The sequence below is a fragment of the Gallinula chloropus genome, assembly GCF_964237585.1.
Source record: "Gallinula chloropus genome assembly, chromosome: 14".
Lineage (NCBI taxonomy): Eukaryota > Metazoa > Chordata > Aves > Gruiformes > Rallidae > Gallinula > Gallinula chloropus.
Genome location: NC_140099.1, coordinates 14141334 through 14162737, shown reverse-complemented (window position 1 = coordinate 14162737; position 21404 = coordinate 14141334). Strand labels below are relative to the sequence as shown.

Below are 21404 nucleotides of genomic sequence, written 5' to 3'. Positions count from 1 at the left end.
AAGATTTGGTTTGACATACTTATCCACTTAATCCAGGGATTCCATAGCATTATTGCCCAACTTTTCATTCTAATTTGTTCTGGATTCCTTATCTCAGCTCTGACTGCTAGGAGTTGTGCTGAGGTAGCCTGGAGGCAAACGGCCTGGCCAAGGGGAACATGAAAGTGAAGCCTCACAGCACAAGTCCATGAAGTCTCAGAGTGGTCTTCATTACTTGGATTCTGGTTTCTTATCTGACATGCAAAGAAGAATCAAAGAGCATTAGTGGCAGGAGATTGTCTCCTGTGTGGGACAGGGATACCAGACAGCTGGCCAGACATCTTTTCCTGGAGCCTTTGCTCCTGGTCCAGAGCCCAGATTTGTGATGTTGCAGGAATTCCTAATGTTCCTCTAGCTACCTTTTGCTTTTCCTCTCCTTTTACGCTGCAAGACTGATTGTTCATGCATTATTTTAGTTTCAGATTCCATGAAAAATGAGTAACACCACAGGACTTTTTTCCTGGTAACCTCATGCAGAAAGAACTGGCAAGTACTTAGGGAATTGTTGGTTGATATGTTGTAAAAATGAAAGACTGTGAAGACTACAAAACACTACAGGAATTGAGCAATAAACGTTCCCTTTGAGACTTCTGGTCCTGTGGTGTAGAGACCGCCCAACGCTCTTAAATCTTATCCATTGATATCTGCAAAGCTACTTGTAGGTGGCTGCTGTTCTCTCACAGCTTGCACCTCGTGCTCTGCTCGGCGCTCCCCACGTCTGTCTCTCAGAGTCACTTCCACTGAGCTATCTGGCTTAAAGGTCCCTCTCCTCTTCCTTTAGCAAGGTGGTATGACGAATGACAAGTCATCGTGTGCACAAAAGTATACCAGATGTGTTCCTGTTTAATTGGATTTAATGGTTTTATTAGATTTAACAGATAATTATATAAGTTCCAAGGGTAGTGATTAACTTAAAACATACCAATGCATTTCCAGAGGGCTGGGTAAAGGGATCGTGAAGAAGGTCTGGTATTCATTGAGGCAAATGTCATTTTCCTCTTCCTGCTTCTAGTAGAGATGGAAGCAGTTCTGGTTTATTACTGCTTTGTTCTAGGCTTAGGGTGCTGATGGAGGCTTGTGTCACTGCAGTCCCATCTTCCTTAAAATCTCTGGGAAATTCTGCAGACTCTCTCTCCGGTTTGATTTTGAAGGAAGGTGTTCTCCTGTAACAACATGCAAATCAGGTGCAAGCCAGAGGAGTTTAAGTCCTTTGGTACATGTAGAAACTTGTTAGGCATCTAGCTCAGCAGCCAAACTCTATCAGACAGGAGGACTAGGATTTCCCACTGTAGCCTGTAATACGTTAGCAATTCCTGCAACAACAGGCCTGGTTTCTGACCTTTCTGTGCTCTCCATGCCTGTGTTTGGATTCTCAAAACAGACCTTGAGAGAAGTATTCAAGCAGTGCAGGTACAGAAAACAGGTTTGTCTCCTTAGATGAGGAGGTTGGGTTCCTCTCAGAACCCACCTCAATATCTGTCTTGCAAAGATGGGCCCAAAACTGAACACAGTACTGGAGGTGCGACCTCACCAGGGATGAGTACAGGGGGCGATCACATCCCTAGCCCAGTGTGGGTGACCAGACTGTTTCTTTGACATTAGTGACAGAGGAGCAGGATTTTTTGACCCCAGTGCAATCTCCCTTTGCAGGTGACTGCTGCCTGAGAACTAACAGCACTGAAGTCTGTTTAGCCTTGAGGCACAGAGCCCCTACCTCAGGTGTGAACCTTTGTTGGTCAGTCTTTCAGCAGAGTCTCTCTCTGTAAAGTCCCACAGTCTTGTCTGGGAGGTCTCTGTGTTTGGAGAGAAAGGCTGCACCATCGCTGTGGAATGTGATCTGTTACTGTGTCCTGCAGAGTCAAAAAACAAGTAAAAACCTTCTGAAGCAGTGTAAGCGGCAGAGTTCACTACTTCTGGGTGCACAAAAGTTTTCTCTGTTATTATAACTATCATAGCATCATTGTTATAACTTTCCTCTGGCTTCCCTTCCAGTAAGCCACCATGTAGTGAAGTGTCCAGAAATAGATATAGATTTATAAAAAAAAGCTGTTGATCAAGATCCTAAGCAACTCTTTAATGAAAGGATGATTACAGCCCTTGGGCAAGGTCCTTCTCTGTGAATTAGCTGATGTTGGCCACAGTACAACTGAAGGCTGCTTGGGCATTCTCCTGCCAGGTCATTACATCGCAAGGTGGAAGGTGACTTCTGTACCACAGTCTAAAACCCCAGACTAAGGAAACCTTCTTATTCTCTTCTCTTTCACTGTCACCTGCTAAAAACGTAGTTCATTCTTGAGCAAGTGAGAACGTACCTATATTGCTCTGTAGAGATTTCAGCCAGTCCTCCATCAGCGTCTGAGAAGGTGCTGCGAAGAAATACTCTGCCCCATCTCTCAGCCTGTAAGTAAGAACAGGAGAAGGTGAATTTCGTTGCTCCTGCCTTATCTCTTCTGTCCCAGTGAGCGCGGCAGGCACTGTAAGAGCGTTTCAGTTACGCCTACTAACAACATACAGTCTTAAGTGACCATGGGCAAATACAAGTGGACAGGTGCCCATGTGGGCTTTTCTCAGGGTGCTTCTCCGTAAGACTTACCGCAACATGAAGGCGTTCTCTTTCCTGATGTAATTTACCAGCCTCTCACATTTCGCGCTAAGAATGCTGATGGAGAGGAGCGTGGGTACATTCTGAGGGAGGATGAAATTAAAACAAAATGTTTTCACAGAATCACAGAATCCCTCGAGAGATCATAGTGTCCAACCCCACTGCCAAAGCAGGCTCCCTAGCAGGCTCCCTGCCTAGCAGGCACAGATGGGTCTTAAATATCTCCAGAGAAGCAGACTCCACACCCCCTGGGCAGCCTGTCCCAGGGCTCCCTCACTGGGTAAAAGTTCTTCCACATGTTGGTGCAGAACTGCCTGTGCTCCAACTTGCAGCCATTCCCGTTGTCCTGTCCCCACAGACACTGAAAAGGTGCTGGCTATTTCCCCCTGCATCCCCTGCTTCAGATATTGATAACCATTGATCAGATCCCCGCTCAGGCTTCTTTTCTCAAGGCTGAACAGCCCCAGCTCACTCAGCCTTAGGGGAGATGCTCCAGGCACTTAATCATCTTTGTAGTCTCCGCTGGACTCTTTCCAGGAGATCCCTGTCTTTTTTATACCAGGTCTATATCTGTGTCTTTTCTTCTAGGATTCAGTTTCATATTAACGTGCAGACTACACACCCCTACTGTCTTTTTCTGCTTCTAACTTTATAACTAGGATCACTGAATAGGAAAAACCATGGAGGAACAATGGACAATACATTGCATTATATCTTGAAAACAATTCTTGGATGAGGTACTTCTTTTAAAGAATATGTTTGAAAATTTCTGACAGTGTATTTATTCTGTCTTAACTTTGGTGTCAGTTGAACTATTGTTGAGTTTTCACCCCGCTGAAATTTGAAAGATAACTGATTACCACAGCACCAAATCATAGAATCATAGAATGGTCTGGGTTGGAAGGGACCCCAAGGATCACAGAGTTCCAACCTCCTACCGAGGCAAATATAAGTCGATTTTCTTTTAAATGCATTTTTATGTAGGTAAACATAGACTCTTAGAAAGATTCAGAATCCAAATTACCTTAGATGCTTCTTTTTCATCGTTATAGAAATCAAGCTTTAATCCGTCAAGTTTTACATAAAAGGATTTCCAAGACCTTGAGCCTGGCTACATGAAGAGAAATGGTAATAAAATCCAATTATTAGTTACAATCCAATTATTAGCTACACATTTCATTTGAGCAGTGAAATCTTTCAGGTGCAAGTTCTGCAGGAAGCCAGGAGCTGCCTACATCACCATCGCAGAAGGTCTCTTAGTCAGGATTATTTCCTAGGAAAACAGAACCTGTGGGTAGTTTCTGCTGTGGGTGATTCATCAGGAAGGGTCTCTGTGAGTCAGGACTGAGCAAGTGACATAATCTGGTGCAAGCAAGCTCTACACCATCTTGTGGTCAGCAACATCTTTAAGAGAAGGTGTGTAATCAAAGTTATACCTGGTTTTGGCCACTAAAAGCTCCACTTTTTTCCTCAGCTGGAACGCTGGTCATCGTCTAGCTTTGTGAAGTGTGTGGTTTCAATCTAATGTGTCAGCAGGGCTGCTGACTACTTCTTCATTTCCTACACTAACCCCACTGGAATGCTACTGAACACTGCAAAAGCAGTTGCTATTTCCTACCTCAACTATGTCCCGCTGAAAGGTTAGTCTAGTGCCATGAGACTTTTCTGGATGCAGGATCCTATTACTTGCACATATTTTGTCATGTCAGTGAATCAAGCTGACAGTTTGGTCATTCAGAGGAAAGGAAGGAAAAAGTCCTGAGGAAGATAAGTTTCAGTTTCACAGTAGACTAGGCTCTGGTTCATATATCAATTAAATGTGGACAGACCCAGTTCTGCATGAATCCCATGAGAGGCAAAAATTCCACTGTTTCTTAAGAACTTGATCAAGTACTACCAAAGTCAGTGGACATCACATTTCATTCATTTTAGTAGTAACTGAATTAAACCCACAGTCCTGAGCTCCTTTTCAGCAAGAGTTTATCCTGAAGAAGTTAAACCAGAATCTGGACTATAACTCAAGCAATGATGAATTAACCCAGAATGATGGTGTTTGTTTCTACCTGTTGTCTTCCTGGAAGGAGCTGGTCTCTCTTTTCGAGGAATCCCTCCATGTGCTGGAGATTTTCAGGAGCCTGAGACACACAGTAACATTGCTGCTTAACTTTAAAATGACCCATAAAAATATAATTTCTGAAGGTCTTTCTAGATAAATTCCACACAAACTGATCTCTAGCCTTTACATTTGCAGCACAGCTAAAAGTCCTCTCTAGGTTGCAGTCACATACCTGATACACTACCCAAAGGAAGAGAATTCATGGCCTTCTACAACAAATCACTCATGGAATCTCCTCTATGGTGGTGTATTTATTAATATTATTTTTATATTATTAAACACAATTTACAACTTAAGTTGCTGAAGTTATTTGTACCACCCCTGCAATAATACTGAGTTACACCAGTGTAAGTTGTACTGGTACACTTGGGTACATGGCAAACACGTTCCTCTCAAAATACAAGAGGGGAAGGGAACCATTTTTACCTGTCCATGAGTTAACAATGCATTTCCTGCCAGGGTGAGCAAACAGGAGTTGCTGGTTATAGTCTTGCACCAGGTCAGCTCTTTGGCAAGGGTGCCACTAGGTCCTGCCTCTCTCTGACTTCTAGACTCAGTGGACACTAAGCACCACCAGCTCATGTAGAGGGTATGGGTAAATCAGCAGTCTTGCCTCTTTGTGAGAGCATCTCCCGGCTCTCCCTAAGTGCTCTGCTCAGTATTCTGCAGCATGAGCAATCACTGCCTTGGGAAACAAAACCAGAAACCAGTACAGTTGTCAAGTGCTAGGCTATAAAGCTAAGCAAATTAAGAATTGTTTTAAGCTAAACCTAGATGCTTACATGAACTGCCTTTTTGGAAAGCATGTCAAGTGCAAAGGCACATAAAATGCCTCTTGCTGTTTGAATCCTTGAGTGTATCCACTGAAATGCCCACTGCATAGCACTCTTTGTGACTTTCATACGCACTCTCCTTACTTTAAGCAGCATAGGATAGCAGTTCTGCAAGGAGAGATCCAGAAATCCCTGGCACTTACCGAAGATGTATTCTCTAATCTCTCCCAAGAGGAGTTAGAGAGCAGTAAGTTTGGTGACCTTTGGCCAGGCTCTGGTGGAGTTGCCATTACTTTTGTCTGCAGGTTAGAGAAAGAGGAGCCTCTAGGACTTTTCTCCTGAGGTGATAAAAGGCCCGTGGCATATGATTCTGACAAACTGCTGCTGCATTGCTGGCTTGTGGGTATAGGAGACAAAGACGACCTTGAAGGAGAGTTTAAAGAACTTTCCAAAGATGTAGCTTGTGGGCCCAGAGTCTTGGGTGTAGGTGGAGAGATTATCTCACTGAGCCTCCTCTCAGCTTTCATTTCTGTTTTGTTGCTGCTCAGCACTTCTGGGACTCCCCCAGCCACGAGTTGTTGGAACATCGATGGAGACTTTTCAATGGGAGAGAAAATAGTTTCTAGTGGGGCTCTCCAGGACAGGTTGGGTAAGGGCACTGATGGCTGTGGTGTTGTGGTCTTTATCTCTATCACTTTTGGTGGTGCATTTCTTTTGTCAGATGTTTTTCTTTTCAGAGAAGGAACCCGTACAACTTTGCCTTTATCCTTCTGTTCGCTCTCTTCTGTGTCCACTTGTTTCAGAAGATTCATCTCCCTCTGTAGGACACAAATATTACATTTTTGAAAATTACATTCATTGCATTCATGGATACTTAAAGATTTTATATATATATTTGAAGTGCAAATATTTGTTCAAATACACTCTCTCCTGGCATTGAATTGAACTACTACTATGTGCTGAGCAATAGTTTGTTGCCCAAACCATGAATACCAATGGTAGATAATTTCAAATACAGCGAATCCTGCACTTTCTAAGTTCTCTAGAGGCTGAGTCTTTAATAAACTCTAGAGAAACTATGCTTTTCTACAACAGCACAGCTGCTTTCAGTTTGCTGTAGGAACAGTGAGCGTTCGTGTTATGGAAAACTTTAGAGTGAAAGACCTTTGTCCCTTTATTTAGCCAATTTGCAAATCACTGAACAACAGGCAGATTTAGCTGAGTTAATTTTTAACCTAATTCCCAACACAAAGGCTATGTTTTGCTGGTTATTTCCAGAAAATAATTTAAACCACCATTGAAACAGGATCTGGAGACTGACTGAATATTTTTGGTACTTAATACAACCCATTGTAGAACTCTAATGCCAGAAAGAAAAAAGGCCTATTTCTGCCTTGGTCCTCCTTTATTTTCAGCCCTCCAGCACTGCCAGGTGGCTGCAGCTCCCTACTGAAATCCTAAACAAATCAACATCTCCCATCTGTGTAGCAAGGGTTCACCCTGTTTCTCACATAGCAATGCTCCTGCACACACTTTTTTTGCTGCTTCTGGTAGAAGAAAGCTTCCACTTCTCCCCTAGAGCTTTTGCAAGCTAGCTGAACTCTTGATCCACATACACATCTCATTCTCAGCTGCTCTATCTGAACTATCTCACCTTTGGTCATTTATCTACCCCATCTAATCACAGGAGCTCTGTCTTAGAAGGAGTGACTGAGCCCCAAACATTCAAGGGCCCACATCATCCTGTCTCACACGTGGCTCATCAATCATGTACTTCTCACCTTAGTTTTCCTGCTGAGCTGAGCAAATTTCTCCTCTTGAGCTGCAAGCATCTTCTCAAAATCATGGTGTTTCTTCAATAATTCCTCTACTTCAGACACTGAATCCTGCATGGAAAATTTATCAGATATGGAAGTCCAAAATCAAGTCTGTCAGAAGGGATTATGCCTAAAATTTTCAGAATTACCCACTCTGTTTAACCAAAAGATGGTTCTGAAATTTCTGTAATTGAATGTCTAAAGCCCTGGTCATGTGTGTGAAAACACTTAATTTACACTTGAAAAAAAGGCCTGTAGCTTGCAGTCTGTCTGCTGTACATGAGAAAAAGAGCTCAAATAACAGCCTCCTTTTTTTCTGTGAAGCCATGTGGTACTGTGGCTTCCACCCAGAACTGTTTACACACAGATTAAGTACTTGGATTCCAGTTTGTGCTAGACAGAGACTATTCCTGCCCTAAAACACACACATCTTAAACCTCTATCTTTCTCTCTGCTTAGTTTTCGATACCTGAGTTTATGACCTTATTTTCCTACCTTCTAAACCATCAGAAGATAGTCGACAATAAGGAAAGAAAACCAGAACTGTGGATGCTGGTATTTAAATAGCAATTTACAAACTATCTATCAACCCACCATTCTACTGCCCAACATGCGGTGAGGAAAAATCCCTTTTCCTTTTGAAACAGGGTCTCAGCATGACAGGGAACATTCAATCCTCTGGAGGTTATTTTGTTATGTGAAAAAATAGTCTGGAATTTTCCCCAGTCTTCTACTATCCATTGGAAGCCACCACCTCCTGGAGCCCATCACCACGTAAAATGCAGCAACTGTCCTGGGCTCGCTTCTAAATGAGCACAGAGCTCCTGCACTTCGCAATTTTAAGGTTCCATTACTGTTTAGGTTGTGATTGACTTCAGGGCAGAGCTGATAGATGCTGCAAGCACTCTGTATGTGCTAAGAAGCATTTCAGTAGTATTTCGCTGTCCTTACCCACCCCATAGATAGGATCTGAAAGAAAACACTGTTGCTACTCACCCCGTAGCTAGGATCCGAAAGAAAGCTCTCCTTGGCAGCCAGCCACGCTTCGGCTTGTTCTAGCTCTCTGCGGAGCAACTGAATCTCCCAGTTTTCTTCATACAACTCTTTCCTCATGTCCCAGCTCTCCTTTACCTTCTTCATCAGCTCTGACAACTCTAGCAGTTTTTCTTCAATCTAGAAAAACATGTGCAGTGCCAGGAGATGGAAAATACAGAGTGTCACATGACAGACAACTAACACAGAATCTGCCCCCCTAATCCAGAAGATGACTTCTAGAAAACCTTACAGCCTTAACATAGTTCAGAACGGACACCTGAGCCCTCATTTTTCTTACTTAATTTAGCCTGTATGTTGCATATATTAAAATTGTATGCATTTTCCACATACTGTATGGCCAAAACTCTGCTATGTGCTTTTCCACAATGAAACTTTGTACCCAGGTAATTTGTATTAAGTACCAGAAGATTTAACAAATACATCCAATTATGACAACAATGGAGACGCTGAAACTGTGAAAAGCTCTCTTCCTGCAAAAGCAGGAATGTAATCCTGCATTAACTCTGTAGATGTTTTTGATGTCTGGACCTACAGACGGCATTGAGACAAGATTGGAATCACTGCAAAGGTCAAAGTTGAGGAGCACATATAGCAGGATCACAGAAATGTTAACTTTCTTTCCTCTTTGGCTCTATAAAGTTTCTGAAGAATTACATAACTTTTGATGTATTTGGGGACATCAGTCCATCCTGTAGTTGATTGCATTGTGATATGTTTTACCCTAGGTCTTGTGTAGTTAAATGCTAAAATCTCACTTGTGTGGCACATCTTTTCTGTGGAATACTGATACTCCCCAGCCGTAATCAATCCAGTGACTATTCTTTTATGGTTAGTTTCAAAATGAGTTTTTGGAGGAATAAGCACTTTTATAAAAAGATGTTTTCTTTTTCTACATGTCACACGAAGTCTGCAGCTTTTAATACTAGAGAACCTGATTGTCCTGTTTAATTCTTTTGTTTTGAAGGAGACAAAGCTGCAATCCCTGCCCGTTTGAAGTCTTCTTTGTTCACTCCTGTTTGTAAATTCACAGAATCATTAAGGTTGGAAAAGACCTCCAAAGTAATTTTTAACTGATCAACACACCTCCACAGACATGAAATGTCCATTCTTCGTCAGATCATCTCCTGCCCGCTGCATTTCTTCGTATTTTAGCCACTGCTTCTCTATCTCACGCTTGTATTCCTCATGACGCTTGATAAGGAGTTCAGCTCCCAGGACATCATTTGCCAGTTCCTCAGATATCACTAGTGCATGCATCTCATTGGCCCAGGCCCTACAGAACAGAATCAAGGGGAAAAAAGGGAACGAATCTGAGACTGTTGGACACCTGCTTCCCGGGGCTGTAGATACCTGTACACAGACCGTTATGTGCTCACGGAAGATATGAACATACAGACACATTGATGGAGGTTCACTCATGCACCTATGGATTTTTGTCATCTCATATGGTATTCCCAGTGTTGTTTCAATACACTGCCTGTTAGAAAGGCAGCTGCAGCATCCCTACAGAATGAAGCATTGCACACCCAACTCCTCAGAAAGGACTGTAACTGCAAGTACCCAAGCTGTACACATTCCCAGTACTTTTGGTCATGGTAAAGGGGCTCAGAGACTTTCAGATGTACATCTAACCTTATCACCATGCCTAAAAGCACTTCATATACATATATATAGAACACTTATGCCAAGATGCACATTGACAGATACTCTTTAAGGCAGATTTTCTACTTCATGAGACTCAACTGGCATAAAGCAATGCATCTTGATTTCCTGGAGCTCAGGATCTATCCCCTAGCATAGTAAGCATCCAACAGTCAGTGAGTGGTAAGTACTTCACTGTCTTTGTATTTCTACTTCGGTCATGAATTCACTCTTTCATTAACTACACAGTATTAAAAATGTCCATATCTCTTCCATGACAAATCCTGTTTGACCCTCCCCGCCCCCAATTTCCATTTAAAAAGTATTCATTTTGATGTGACATAAAAATGATAAAATATAATATTTTAAAGTTGGCCTGCCATTTTGAGTGTAGCATGTTCCCATTAGTGATTTCAACTTTTACATTAGATCTCTGCTTATAGATACTTTGGCATGATTGATTTTTTTTTTTTTTAAAAGAGATGTTTACCTCAACATAGTTTTTTTTTAAAAATGTTTTGTAGATGTTTTAAACCTTCAGCCATCTGTGCTAATTCAGATTAAAATAAAAAAATAATGGAATTGACTTTTTGAAAAAAACTGGCTCCTAAAAATAATGGACAGAAGAGTGTGCATGTGGGCAATGACATTAAATACGTCATGAAATACATCCTTTCAGCACTTGAGCAACTGTTAACCTATACTAGAAGGTTATCTTTAATGTAGCTGCTTTGACTCTGAGAAAAATGGGCATTGGTATCTCTGCAGGTCTACAAATTACCTGACTATTTAGCAGAGACTCCCTCATCTTCCTAGAGAATCAACAGTATTTTCAGTTGGAATTTTGAAATTACCAAAACTAGCCAGAATGACTGAATTCTCCAAGACTGTGTAGGAAATGCCCTGAAAATGTGGGTTTGCCATGCGCACTGTGCTGACAGGGAGTGGCATGGTCACCTCTGATGTGCGGTAAATTCTCTGAAGTGCTGTTGAGAAGATGCCACTTAGGACTATTCGGAGAGATTTGCAAGCAAGCTGCAGAGCACATGGGGCAGAAGTCAGTTAATTAACAGGTGTAACTTAGAAAATCCTACATGAGAAAGACAAGAAATAAGGCCCACTGCCATACTCAAGGGACCAACACATACATCAGCTCCCTGCAGTCATTGAAGTAGAGCTGGACTTGTTCTGCCTGGCTCAGTCTTGCCTTCCTCTCCAGAAACTTCTTGCCCAGGTTTTCCCAGCACTCATCCACATCTGTGAGTCTCTCCATGATGTTTTCTTTGACTTGAGGGTATGTGCGGCTGAGGTGCCAGGCCTCTCCCCGAATCCGTTCCAGCTCTTTCATGATGGCTCCTAGATCTCTCTGGAACACAGACCAAGTCACTACTTAGATCCTGAAAGGAGATTTTAAAGGTGGAGCATATCATTTTAAGCCACTGGTTGCATAAAGGCTGGAAAGATGACTCTAAGACTTTCCTCTCGGTTTCCTCTTAGTGCCTTTTAACATTCATCCTCAAAGAAGCTTCCTTAGATGTGACACACTGATTGTTTTGGTAAGGGTGGAGCTGAAGTCTCTTGTAGTTCAGATCACACCTTTGTAATTGTAACAATGATTTGGAATAGATTTTAGAAGATATGTTCATCCTTAGAAGCAAAACCATTAGTAATAGGATATCACTATATTCAAAGAAGGAGGAAAAGGTTCCCCTCTGTGAAGCACAAAGATTATTTCAATGGGCAATAAATTTATCTTTGGTGGCCTGCAAACAAGACACCTGAGAGGATTTCAAATCAAGGAGTTTCCTTTTTTTTTATTTCACCATTTACACTCTTCTGTCACTGCCTCATGACAGATCCCCTTACCTCTACTCCCTCAAGCTGGCTGAGAAGTGTCTGTACGCCTGGGAGATCATATCCATAATCTTCTATATCCACCACTGCCTCTTTCTCCTGCATCCAGCCCTTTACTTCATCCACATCATGATCATACTGGTGAACTTGCTGGGCTGCTCTTAGATTCTGGATTAAAGAAACAAGTCAATGGTAATACTATGTATCATGTCTGCAGCACAAAAAGAGGCCAACCCTAATAAGTTCTAATAAAGTCCAGGCTGAACAAGAGCGAGATCAAAACATCTTCCAGATTAAGTCACCTCAAAGTGAGGTGTTCAAACTAACCTCATTCCCCCAAGTTTTCTTTGTAAATGGAAAGAAGCAGTTGTCTCCAAAGAGCAATTTTTCCCTACGTAAGATGAATTATCAAGATGGAGAGCATGAATTGCCCTTTAAGGGTAGCACTCTCAACCACAGAAAGTACACTAAAAACTTGCTTGGAAGAGAGGCCGACACCGCAAACAGTAAAAATAAGAGGACTTAAGTGAAAATTAGGTCTTCTGAAATGAGAGGATTAAAAAATGTCTAAGACTATTAAAATATAAACCATTAAACTACTATCCCCTACGAGGAGAGGCTGAGGGAGCTGGGCTTGTTCAGCCTAGAGAAGGCTGCGGGGGGACCTCATTGCAGCCTTCCAGTCCCTGAAGGGAACATACAAACAGGAGGGGAATAAGCTTTTTAAAAGGGTAGACAGTGGCAGGACAAGGGGGAATGGATAAAAACTAAAGGAAGGAAGGTTTAGATTAGATATTAGGCGGAAGTTCTTCACAGAGAGAGTGGTGAGGGGCTGGAACAGGATGCCCAGGGAGGGGGTGGATGCCCCGTCCCTGGGGGTGTTCAAGGCCAGGTTGGATGGGGCCCTGGGCAACCTTGTGTAGCTCCAGGCCTGCAGGTTGGTGTCCCTGCCTGTGGCAGGGGGGTTGGAGCTCTGTGATCCTTGTGGTCCCTTCCAACCCATGCCATTCTGGGATTCTATGATTAAAACTATATATTAATTCACATGCATTTACTGCTGCTAACAGACTATAGTGAGGCTTGAGCTACTTCATAGCAAAAACATGTATGCAGTGGCAGTAAAAATAAAAAGCTTGAGGACGCCTGGCATTTTACATTCCCCTTAAAGCAAACAAAAATGTTGAGTTCTATGTGTCCTGTCTGCTTTACTAAACACATCTCTCACCACAGTTTCATGAGAAGGGGTGAGCTGATTTAACAGCTAACTGCTGCCTAAACGTAGGGGGTTTGCCTCTGTCTCCTCTATCACCTTCTCTCTCGTACCCCTTCTTTGACTTAAAGTAACTAAACAAAAAAAAAAAAAATCTAGACAGCTTTCATCTTTGAATAAGCTGAAGTAGCTCAATAAAGAGTCCACAGAATGTCGGAGCCAGCCTTCTGTTAGCAGTGGTAAACCATTAGGTTGGCTTCGTATTTCAATAAAAGCAGGATAGCAGGGAATTAGTGAAAATAGAATGACTCTAGGCTGTCAAGTATCTTTCAACTGTAAGCCTTGCCTTACAGTTGGGTAAGCAGTGGCTATAAAGGGAAATGGATAAAGAAAGAATAGAATTGAATACACCCATTGCTCTTTTAAACCTTGTGTTTCAATGTGAGCAATGGTTTGGGAAAGGAAGGAGGACATGTGAAACTGCAGGGAATTCAATGTATTTTTCATGTATTTCCTACCTCTGTCCTTGTTTGGATGGCATGGCATAGTTTCTCCCACATCTCACTGACTTGCTTTGTTCTCTGCTGGATAATGTCCATCTTACTGTGGCCCTCCTTCTCTAGTTTAGAAGCTAACTCATTTAAGAAGACAATTTTGGAATGCCCCAGAGGTTTCACCTCATTTACAAAATCTTTAAACTTTTTCTCCAGCACCTGTGGGATAAATGGGAACACAGATTTAGATGTAAGAATTTCTGTCCACCTCTGAGAGAGGTGGAGGAATCACTTTCTCTGTACTGTATAGCACTATGTATTCCAGCCTGCAAGTGCAAATCACATGATAAACCCCGATGATCTGGAGTCAGAAGTCGGGATCGATTGTCTTGATCGTTTTTACATCTTATGTCACAAAGAAAAATCACCCACATTTTGACAAGCAGATGATGCCCAGATCAAAAGCTAAGAAACACAACCTGCTAGGTTCTCCACATAGACAGCAGTTGTTGAGGAGTGGACACTATGAATTACACCTCCACACCGTGCGCCCCGAGGAGTAATTTATCCTTGAAATCAGCAGCTAGAGGTGTGTACCCCACATCCCAGAGTTTTCCACTGAAATTGTTACAAGACCATGGCCCAGGTCACATAAAAATTTTTAGGCCCTGTCAAATTTATAATAAGGGCCAGAAGTGAAGTGTGTTGATATCACCTGACATGAACAAAAAGCTAACTTCCTGATACACCTAATTTATTTCTGTTTGAGGATGCTACCTCAGAGAGCCCTGTATAAGCAGACAGAAACCAGTCCAAGTTCTTGCTACAGAGATAACCAGTTTGTTTAGTTTTACCACTGTACCATTCTTCACTGTCAGTAGCCACACGAAAATTGCAGCAAATAGATTCCTTCTTTGCCACACAATACGTACAATACCTTTTGTTTTCTTTTACCTCAACATCAACTAAGTCCTGCCCATAGTCGTCGGACTCTGCAACAGACAGTTTACTGGAAAGCCATGCATCCACCAGCTGGAGTTCTCTTTCAAACTGATAGAGCTGGAATTGTTCCTGCAGGCATTTTCTCTGGGTCTCAGCCTTCTGTAGAAGAGACTGATAGTTTGCTAGGATCCCTTGGAGCTTTGAAAGTATGGCTGGCCTGCAAAGAGCAAGAATCAGAAGGTATGCATTTGCTATACTGTCCTTTTTGAACATTGTCTTTTCTGACAGGTTGAATTTGCAACACCTTCAAAATACTGAATGAAAACAGTTAACATCATGGAGCAAGTTACTGCCAAGCCGTTAAAACCAGCTGGTTTAGGACATTAAGGTGTCTGATATGAATGGCTGCTCTTCTCAGTTCCTGTATCTCCGGATATAAAAGCAAACCAGCAAAGAAAACCAGCAAGCTGTCAAGAATGCCTGTTTCCTTGTCTAAGCACAGTGGCTTTTTAACCTTTATGGTAAATGAGAACTAGATGTCAGCTCCTGGGAACAGGCAATTGACAAAGAAGGTGATTTGAACTAATAGGCCTGTTAAAAAAAACCCCAATGATCCTGAATACATTAAAACAATCATCAAGCTTTTTGGGGGCTGAGCTTATGTTATGGTGGTAAAGGAGGGACTGATGTCCCCTAAAGTCATATTTCTGAATGAGGCATCAAACAGCTACTGAAGGTTGAACTTTTCCATATTTGCCTTCTCTGGTTGTTTCTGTTCAACCTGGAGCAGGAGCCAGTTTTCATTTTCCTACCTCTCTGGGCTGTCTTTGTTTATTAAGCTGGCACCTGTCCCCTGTACTTTCTCGATTCGGGGCCTGAAACCATCCAAGTCCAGCTTCGTAGCTTCGAGTTTACGAAGTAACGCTTGTGTGGATTCTTCATTCTTCCCGTAATCAGAGATCTCCAGAACGAAGCTCCTCTCTGCCAGCCATGCCTCCACCTCCAGTAGCTGTATAAAATACAGGGATGAGTCTGAACACAGCTGGGATTTAGGTCAAGACAAAGGAAACTGGGAAGCAGTGGTGCCCAAAGAGAAACATCAGTGAAAACAGAGAGCAGGTTAAGTGCCTTCCTGTAATGCCATCTAGCAAGACTATTCATAAAGTTGTGTACCCAGAACCCAGTAATTGTGGTTATACATATATCCCTCACTGCATTTGGTTGGAAAAGTAACTCTCTCTCCTGTACCCATATTTATCAGATAAGAAAAATCAAGACAGTATGAATTCTCCCCCCATCTCACACTTGTGCCCATTCAGCAATACAAGTATTAGTTCTTTTAAGCAAAGAAAGACCCAAATAAATCACCCATGGACCATCTTTACCTCATTCAGGAACAGATGGGCCTCATATGACTGCATGAGCCGCTGTCTTCTCTCTTGAGCCTCTGCCTTCAAGGTTTCTACAGCAGTCTCAAGCTCCTTTAGATGCTCCATAATCTCGCGAGAGGCGGAGTGGCCTCCCCTCACCAGTTTCTGCCCTGTACTGAGCACTGCTTTGGTCAAAGCATCCCGACTACTTATCTCATTCTCCAAATTCTGGAAAGAGTAAAGAGTAAAATGACAGACCAAAAAGAAGAATAGGAGGAATGTTGGGGGGTGGAGTGGTTATAGAAATCAAATATTGCCATAAAGTTTGGACCTTGGTGTGTATCCACCTCAGAGAGGGAAGAGGTTCTAACCACAAACCTCTTATCTGCAGATTCCACTGAAACATACCCACTTCTACCCCATTACACGGAGCTACTCGGATTAAAACATGTCAGGGAAGAACAATCCATTCACCCACTCAGCAGTGTGTACCACTTGCCAATACCTTTGTAGACTATTTACATAACCAGATGCTGCTTTGTGTCTGCCACTGCAAACACTGGATACACAAACTACCAGGAAGCCTAGAGGACAAGGAGAGGAGAGAACCACCTGAACCAGTTCTCAAAGACTTGAGTTGAAATTAATTTTTGAAGACTGGCACATTTTAAAGCCAGATGCATACCTGCACATACCCCTTCATATGCTATTTGCCTGGGTGGACAAGAACAATGTCATCAATTTGCCTTTGCATATACATTCCACATCTCTTGATGCCCAAGCACCTCGAGCACAATATTTTACAATGGTTCTGGTTATTGTCACAGCTATAGTTTCAGAGTTAGACTGCAGTGCTGCGTTAATGTAGAAGAGACACCTTCTCTGAGGAGAGGATCTGCTTTTTCTAGTATCAGACTTGGCTGAAGAAGAGCTCTGATTCTAATCTTGCCTTTAACTTCCCCCTATTAATTTCAAGACAGCCACTATGTTGTCGAAAAGTGACACCGCGCCTGACCTCAGCAGAATGAAATCCAGTGGCAATAAAACATCTTGTACTGTGTACAAGAAGCTATCAGTGTGAAGAACAACCATGCAGTTGAACACTTAGGAATACGTGGGGGAGGAGGGAGCAAGGGGAAACTCTGTTTCAAGAAGTTGTGCGTGCATATATATTATATTGGTGTAAAAATGCAGGTTTGCAAGAGTTTTCTTTTTTTTTTTGTAAGTTTGGTACATTTCACATACTATTTCTTTAGTGGTAACAAACAAAGGACTGGATTTTGCAAATCTGGCTCATTAAGACAAAAAAATATAGGGTGGAACTAATAGTATATTCTATGAATCACTTTTATGTTACTTCTAACATTTGTTTGCCTGCCAGCCAACGTTAAAAGAAAAAAGACGTAGCTACTCAAGCTACTAAAAATTGAGAATTCAATACTTGTATTTTAGTCCTGCTTCCAAGAGAGTAAACAGCAAAATGGCAAGAAGAATTGGCATTTTATTGTGATCTATCTCTCCCATTCTTCCAGTTCACTGAAATGTTTTGATACTTCACCATTTAACACAGAGCTAACTGCAGCATAAAGCTGTATCTCCACTGCTCCTTCAGTTATCCCAAATAATTAATTCAGCTCAAACATTCCTTTCTTCTGTGAAGCTAATTCCTTCCCTAACATGTCAATCAGCTCATAATTTTTAGGAGTAATTTACACATAGCAACATTTATACTTTTAATCTTGATGAAACAAGCTTTGTGTTCTTACTGTCTAATCTGAAAGCCACCAACTACATCTTGCTTAAATACAGAATTTTTACAAATAGGAGAATGACACCAAATATTAAGAAGGTTCATACAATTCAGAATATACCTCTGTGTGTTACTCAGGAATATTCTGGAAGATACATTTAAAAACTTTTTACAGTTCTCCATTAAAATGTGAGTAGACCTAGGATAAATCAACTTTGAAAGAGACTTCATCCCTGTCCCAGTAAATAGCCTGTAGCAGTCTTTCCTCTTTCCTGGGGACATGGAAAACCTTTGGTAAGTTCAGACTTTTATTTGTAGATATGCAGATTGCACCAAATACTTGGACTTTCTCTGTGTGTGTGTGTATATATATCATGCACACCCACTTTATAAAACCTGTTTTTCCCAGCCCTGTTGCAGATTGAACAGATTTTCCCCAAAGGCATTTGGTCTGGCACTTAAATGGTCTGTCTTTTGCTAATATTAAACACCAACGACTGTTAGAAACTTTTGGCAGGAGTTTTTTGTTTCTTCCACCTCATGTTTGCAAAGAGATTAAAAAAGTTAGAAAACTGTTAGGAAGGCAGCTACTGTTTTATTGGTATTTGAGATGACAATGTTCTAGGTGCTGCTTTCTCTGATGACCCACCAGAATGCTACGAGAAAATTCAGCAGCTGTCTTGAAAGCTACCACTGGAATGAAGGTTGGCTAAGGATCATCTTGTTAACTCCTTCCCTCCAGAACAGAAAGAGTTGAGACATCTACGCAATGAACGTTTTTGGATGTACTTTCTGAGTTTCAGAGTGTATTTTTTAGGACATCTGATGCCCAAAGTAGCTATGACAGCATGCACAAATGTTTGTAAGATCTATTTTATATTACAAAGGCCAGGTTTTGAACTCAGTTCACAGAAAGAGACAATGTGTCCACAGAAAAGCGTGTGGTGTTGTACCTACACTGCTGCAATGACAAGCAGTGTGGAATCCCACAGGCTGCCAAGTCATGGACATATCTGTCAAAAAATGTCATTAGACAAGGGTAAGAGTAATCCATCATGACTTCCATTAGCCAAAGCATAGCAGATGAAGTTTGCCAGAGGCAAATTGAATTCCATGTTCTTTGGGAATGGTTTTAAGATCACGTTACCTGGTGCTTTTCTTGTAGACTCTGAACAGTTGCCAGGGATTTGCCATAATCCCTGGAGGAAGCCATGGGGAGCTTCTCATGAACCCAGGCCAACTCCTCATCAACATCTCGGAAGAACTGGTACTGAAGTCTGCTTGCCTCCAGACTCCCACGTCTCTCCTGCAGAGGATCATGTAGTCTTTTGTATCTGTAGGTTTGAAAGGGAACCCAGTGAGGGCCACAGATTAACAAGAAATGAATACAAAATGTTCTTTTCAGAATGATTTAGAGAAAAAAAAATATACAGGGAAGAAAAAGACCGATTAAAATAGGAAAAATATGTCAGGAGACAGACAGGCGCTCACACACCTCTGCACCAGTTGATCCACTCTCTCCTCTAGTTCATCAGCAAGGAAATGTTTCTCCTTCTGGAATTGCTGAGCTGTGACTACAAGCTCTTGCAGCCGGTCCCTATGGCCAGCAATATCTTCCTCCAATTCCTCTTGCTTCTTCAGGTGACTGTTCAAAACCACCATATCATTGTTACTATATGGTGCTTTCAACTCATTTTCCACATCTTCCAACCATTTCTCCATATCCTCTACACTTCGCTGAAAATGAAGGCCCTGAGGACAAGCAAGAAGAAAAAGTCATGTAAACCTTTAGGACAGACAATGTGATATAAAAATATTTGCCACTTTTGGTACAAATTACACATGGGCATGGAGAAACTTCCCAGCACTCAGTGAACTCTTCCCAGATGTGATGGTGGTCCAAATGAGGAAGAGAATTCAGTCAGAAAGAACTGATGCAGAGAACATCAAGAGCTAATCTTGCATTGCACAAATACATATGATGGACACAGGACCTTAAAAGCAAGCCACTTAAAGGGAGAGGTCTGTTTCATACCCACAGAGTGTGTGATAGCCCATAGCCACAGGCAGTCATGAGAAGGCATGTGCCTGGAGCTAGAAGAATGAAAAGCAGCTGTGGGATTCTTTTTTAATGTGTTGGAGAAAAGATGCCATTGGGACACATGCAGAAAATTGACACATATGAGTGAGATTTTCCCTCAGTATCCGTCCCCAGAATCCTTATCCAAATGAGCAGCAGACAGCAACACAGCCTGCAAATCCCTTTCCCTCCATAGGGATCTCCAGTTCTCCTGCTGATTCCATCCAGTGAGTCCACACTCACTAGTTTCTTTGCTGTAATGGTCTTGAGAAATCAGGTATGATTGTATGTCATAGATGAGATATGTAGCAAGGAAGCCATGCTCTCTCTCCACTGGCAACCCTGTATTACCTTGTAAGCATCCTGCAGCTTGGCACGTTTATCCTGGCAATTTGCTAGCAGTTCCTCCCATAGCTCTTCCATTTCTTGTAGTCTGGCCTGGATGGCTTCAGGGGCATAGTGCCTCTCACGGAGCATCTTCTCCCCCTCCTAGTGTAGAGAGAACAAAGTTTTCTTCCTTTGCTGAAAGCACCAGAATATATCACTTTTGCCTCCATAAACAAAGTCTACTGGCACTGCCATGCAAAGGGCCAGCTGCAGCCATCCCTTCCTGACATAACAGATGGAGACTAGAAAGGAAAGACAAAGAAAAAAGATAAGGGCAAAAGGCATACTGAAACTAGGACAGAGACCTAGTTTTTCTGGCCTCTGAAGTTATTTGAAAGGCTAGAAGACAACATTAGAAGATAAAGACTAAAGAGAATCTTCATTACACAAAAGCTACATTGCCTAGAAGTTGTCAGTGAGCCTCGTTTGCAAGCCCTCATTTTTTTTCTCTGATGTTCCCACCCCATGAACACTGAGATTACCCAATCACCTGTCCTTTTTCTCTTACCTTCTTTGCAAGTTGAGAGAACTGCCTCCTACAAGTGAACAACAGTATGAGATGACAAAACTTCTTTTATCCCCATACTGCTGTGCTACTGTGTTATGTAATAAAAGTCCATCTGCATTTCCAATCACTGAGCTGCAGATGCTGAACAGGCTGGCAGAAAAAGCAGTAGAGGGGGCACACCCAGACCTCCAAGTAGAAGATTATGTAGGTATACCCTTAAACTGGGACTAAGTTAGCATTAAAATGCTGAACTGGGCTATTTCTACATTTTCCAATGGGGAAGAGGAGGAACAGCAAGAGAAGAACTCTATACTTGTTCAGCCACTGTAAATTTTGTTCTAAAGACCAACTACAGTGAGGCAATTCCCAATGAAAAAGACAGGGCACCAAGAAAGAGCCTGTGCAAACAATTCTTTAAAACTAGATTAGTTTAGGGAGAATTTTAACTCCTCCCTTTAAGCCTGCTGTTGTGTCTGCAGCAGGGTTAGAAGGTTTATAAAAGGAAGAAAAAGAACCAAGTAGGTAAAATACTGGATGCAAGTGGGTCTGAGGAGGGAATCTGCCTTTAATGTTTAGTTGTCTATTGCAAAATACAGCCAGTAAGCACTGTGCTGAAAATGAGGCTAATAAACAGTCTGTCCTTCCAAGCTCATCATCTGATCACAGCTTCTGCCAGGTATCTGACAAGGCTTGTCAGACTTCCATCCTCTCTCTCCTACTAGCATGTCTCTGCAAAAGAAACACTTGAAATCTCTCCTCTGTTCT

General features: G+C 42.0%; 1 protein-coding gene across 1 annotated transcript in view; it reads right to left on the bottom strand.

Moving 5' to 3' along the window:
* Positions 1 to 893: 893 nt before the first annotated feature.
* SPTBN5 (spectrin beta, non-erythrocytic 5) overlaps positions 894 to 21404 on the bottom strand; it is a gene marked incomplete at its 5' end in the record, with an annotated part of 97770 nt that continues 77259 nt past the window's right edge. The window contains 19 exons of the mRNA XM_084270534.1: positions 894 to 1202; positions 1754 to 1889; positions 2352 to 2437; positions 2633 to 2724; positions 3666 to 3752; positions 4705 to 4776; positions 5734 to 6348; positions 7312 to 7416; positions 8344 to 8520; positions 9487 to 9676; positions 11193 to 11410; positions 11911 to 12066; positions 13627 to 13821; positions 14557 to 14761; positions 15357 to 15553; positions 15930 to 16142; positions 18812 to 18998; positions 19160 to 19416; positions 20096 to 20233. Coding sequence (XP_084126660.1) covers positions 1028 to 1202; positions 1754 to 1889; positions 2352 to 2437; positions 2633 to 2724; positions 3666 to 3752; positions 4705 to 4776; positions 5734 to 6348; positions 7312 to 7416; positions 8344 to 8520; positions 9487 to 9676; positions 11193 to 11410; positions 11911 to 12066; positions 13627 to 13821; positions 14557 to 14761; positions 15357 to 15553; positions 15930 to 16142; positions 18812 to 18998; positions 19160 to 19416; positions 20096 to 20233 — 3501 coding nt within the window. The 3' untranslated portion in view covers positions 894 to 1027. The remainder of the gene's footprint in view (positions 1203 to 1753; positions 1890 to 2351; positions 2438 to 2632; positions 2725 to 3665; positions 3753 to 4704; positions 4777 to 5733; positions 6349 to 7311; positions 7417 to 8343; positions 8521 to 9486; positions 9677 to 11192; positions 11411 to 11910; positions 12067 to 13626; positions 13822 to 14556; positions 14762 to 15356; positions 15554 to 15929; positions 16143 to 18811; positions 18999 to 19159; positions 19417 to 20095; positions 20234 to 21404) is intronic.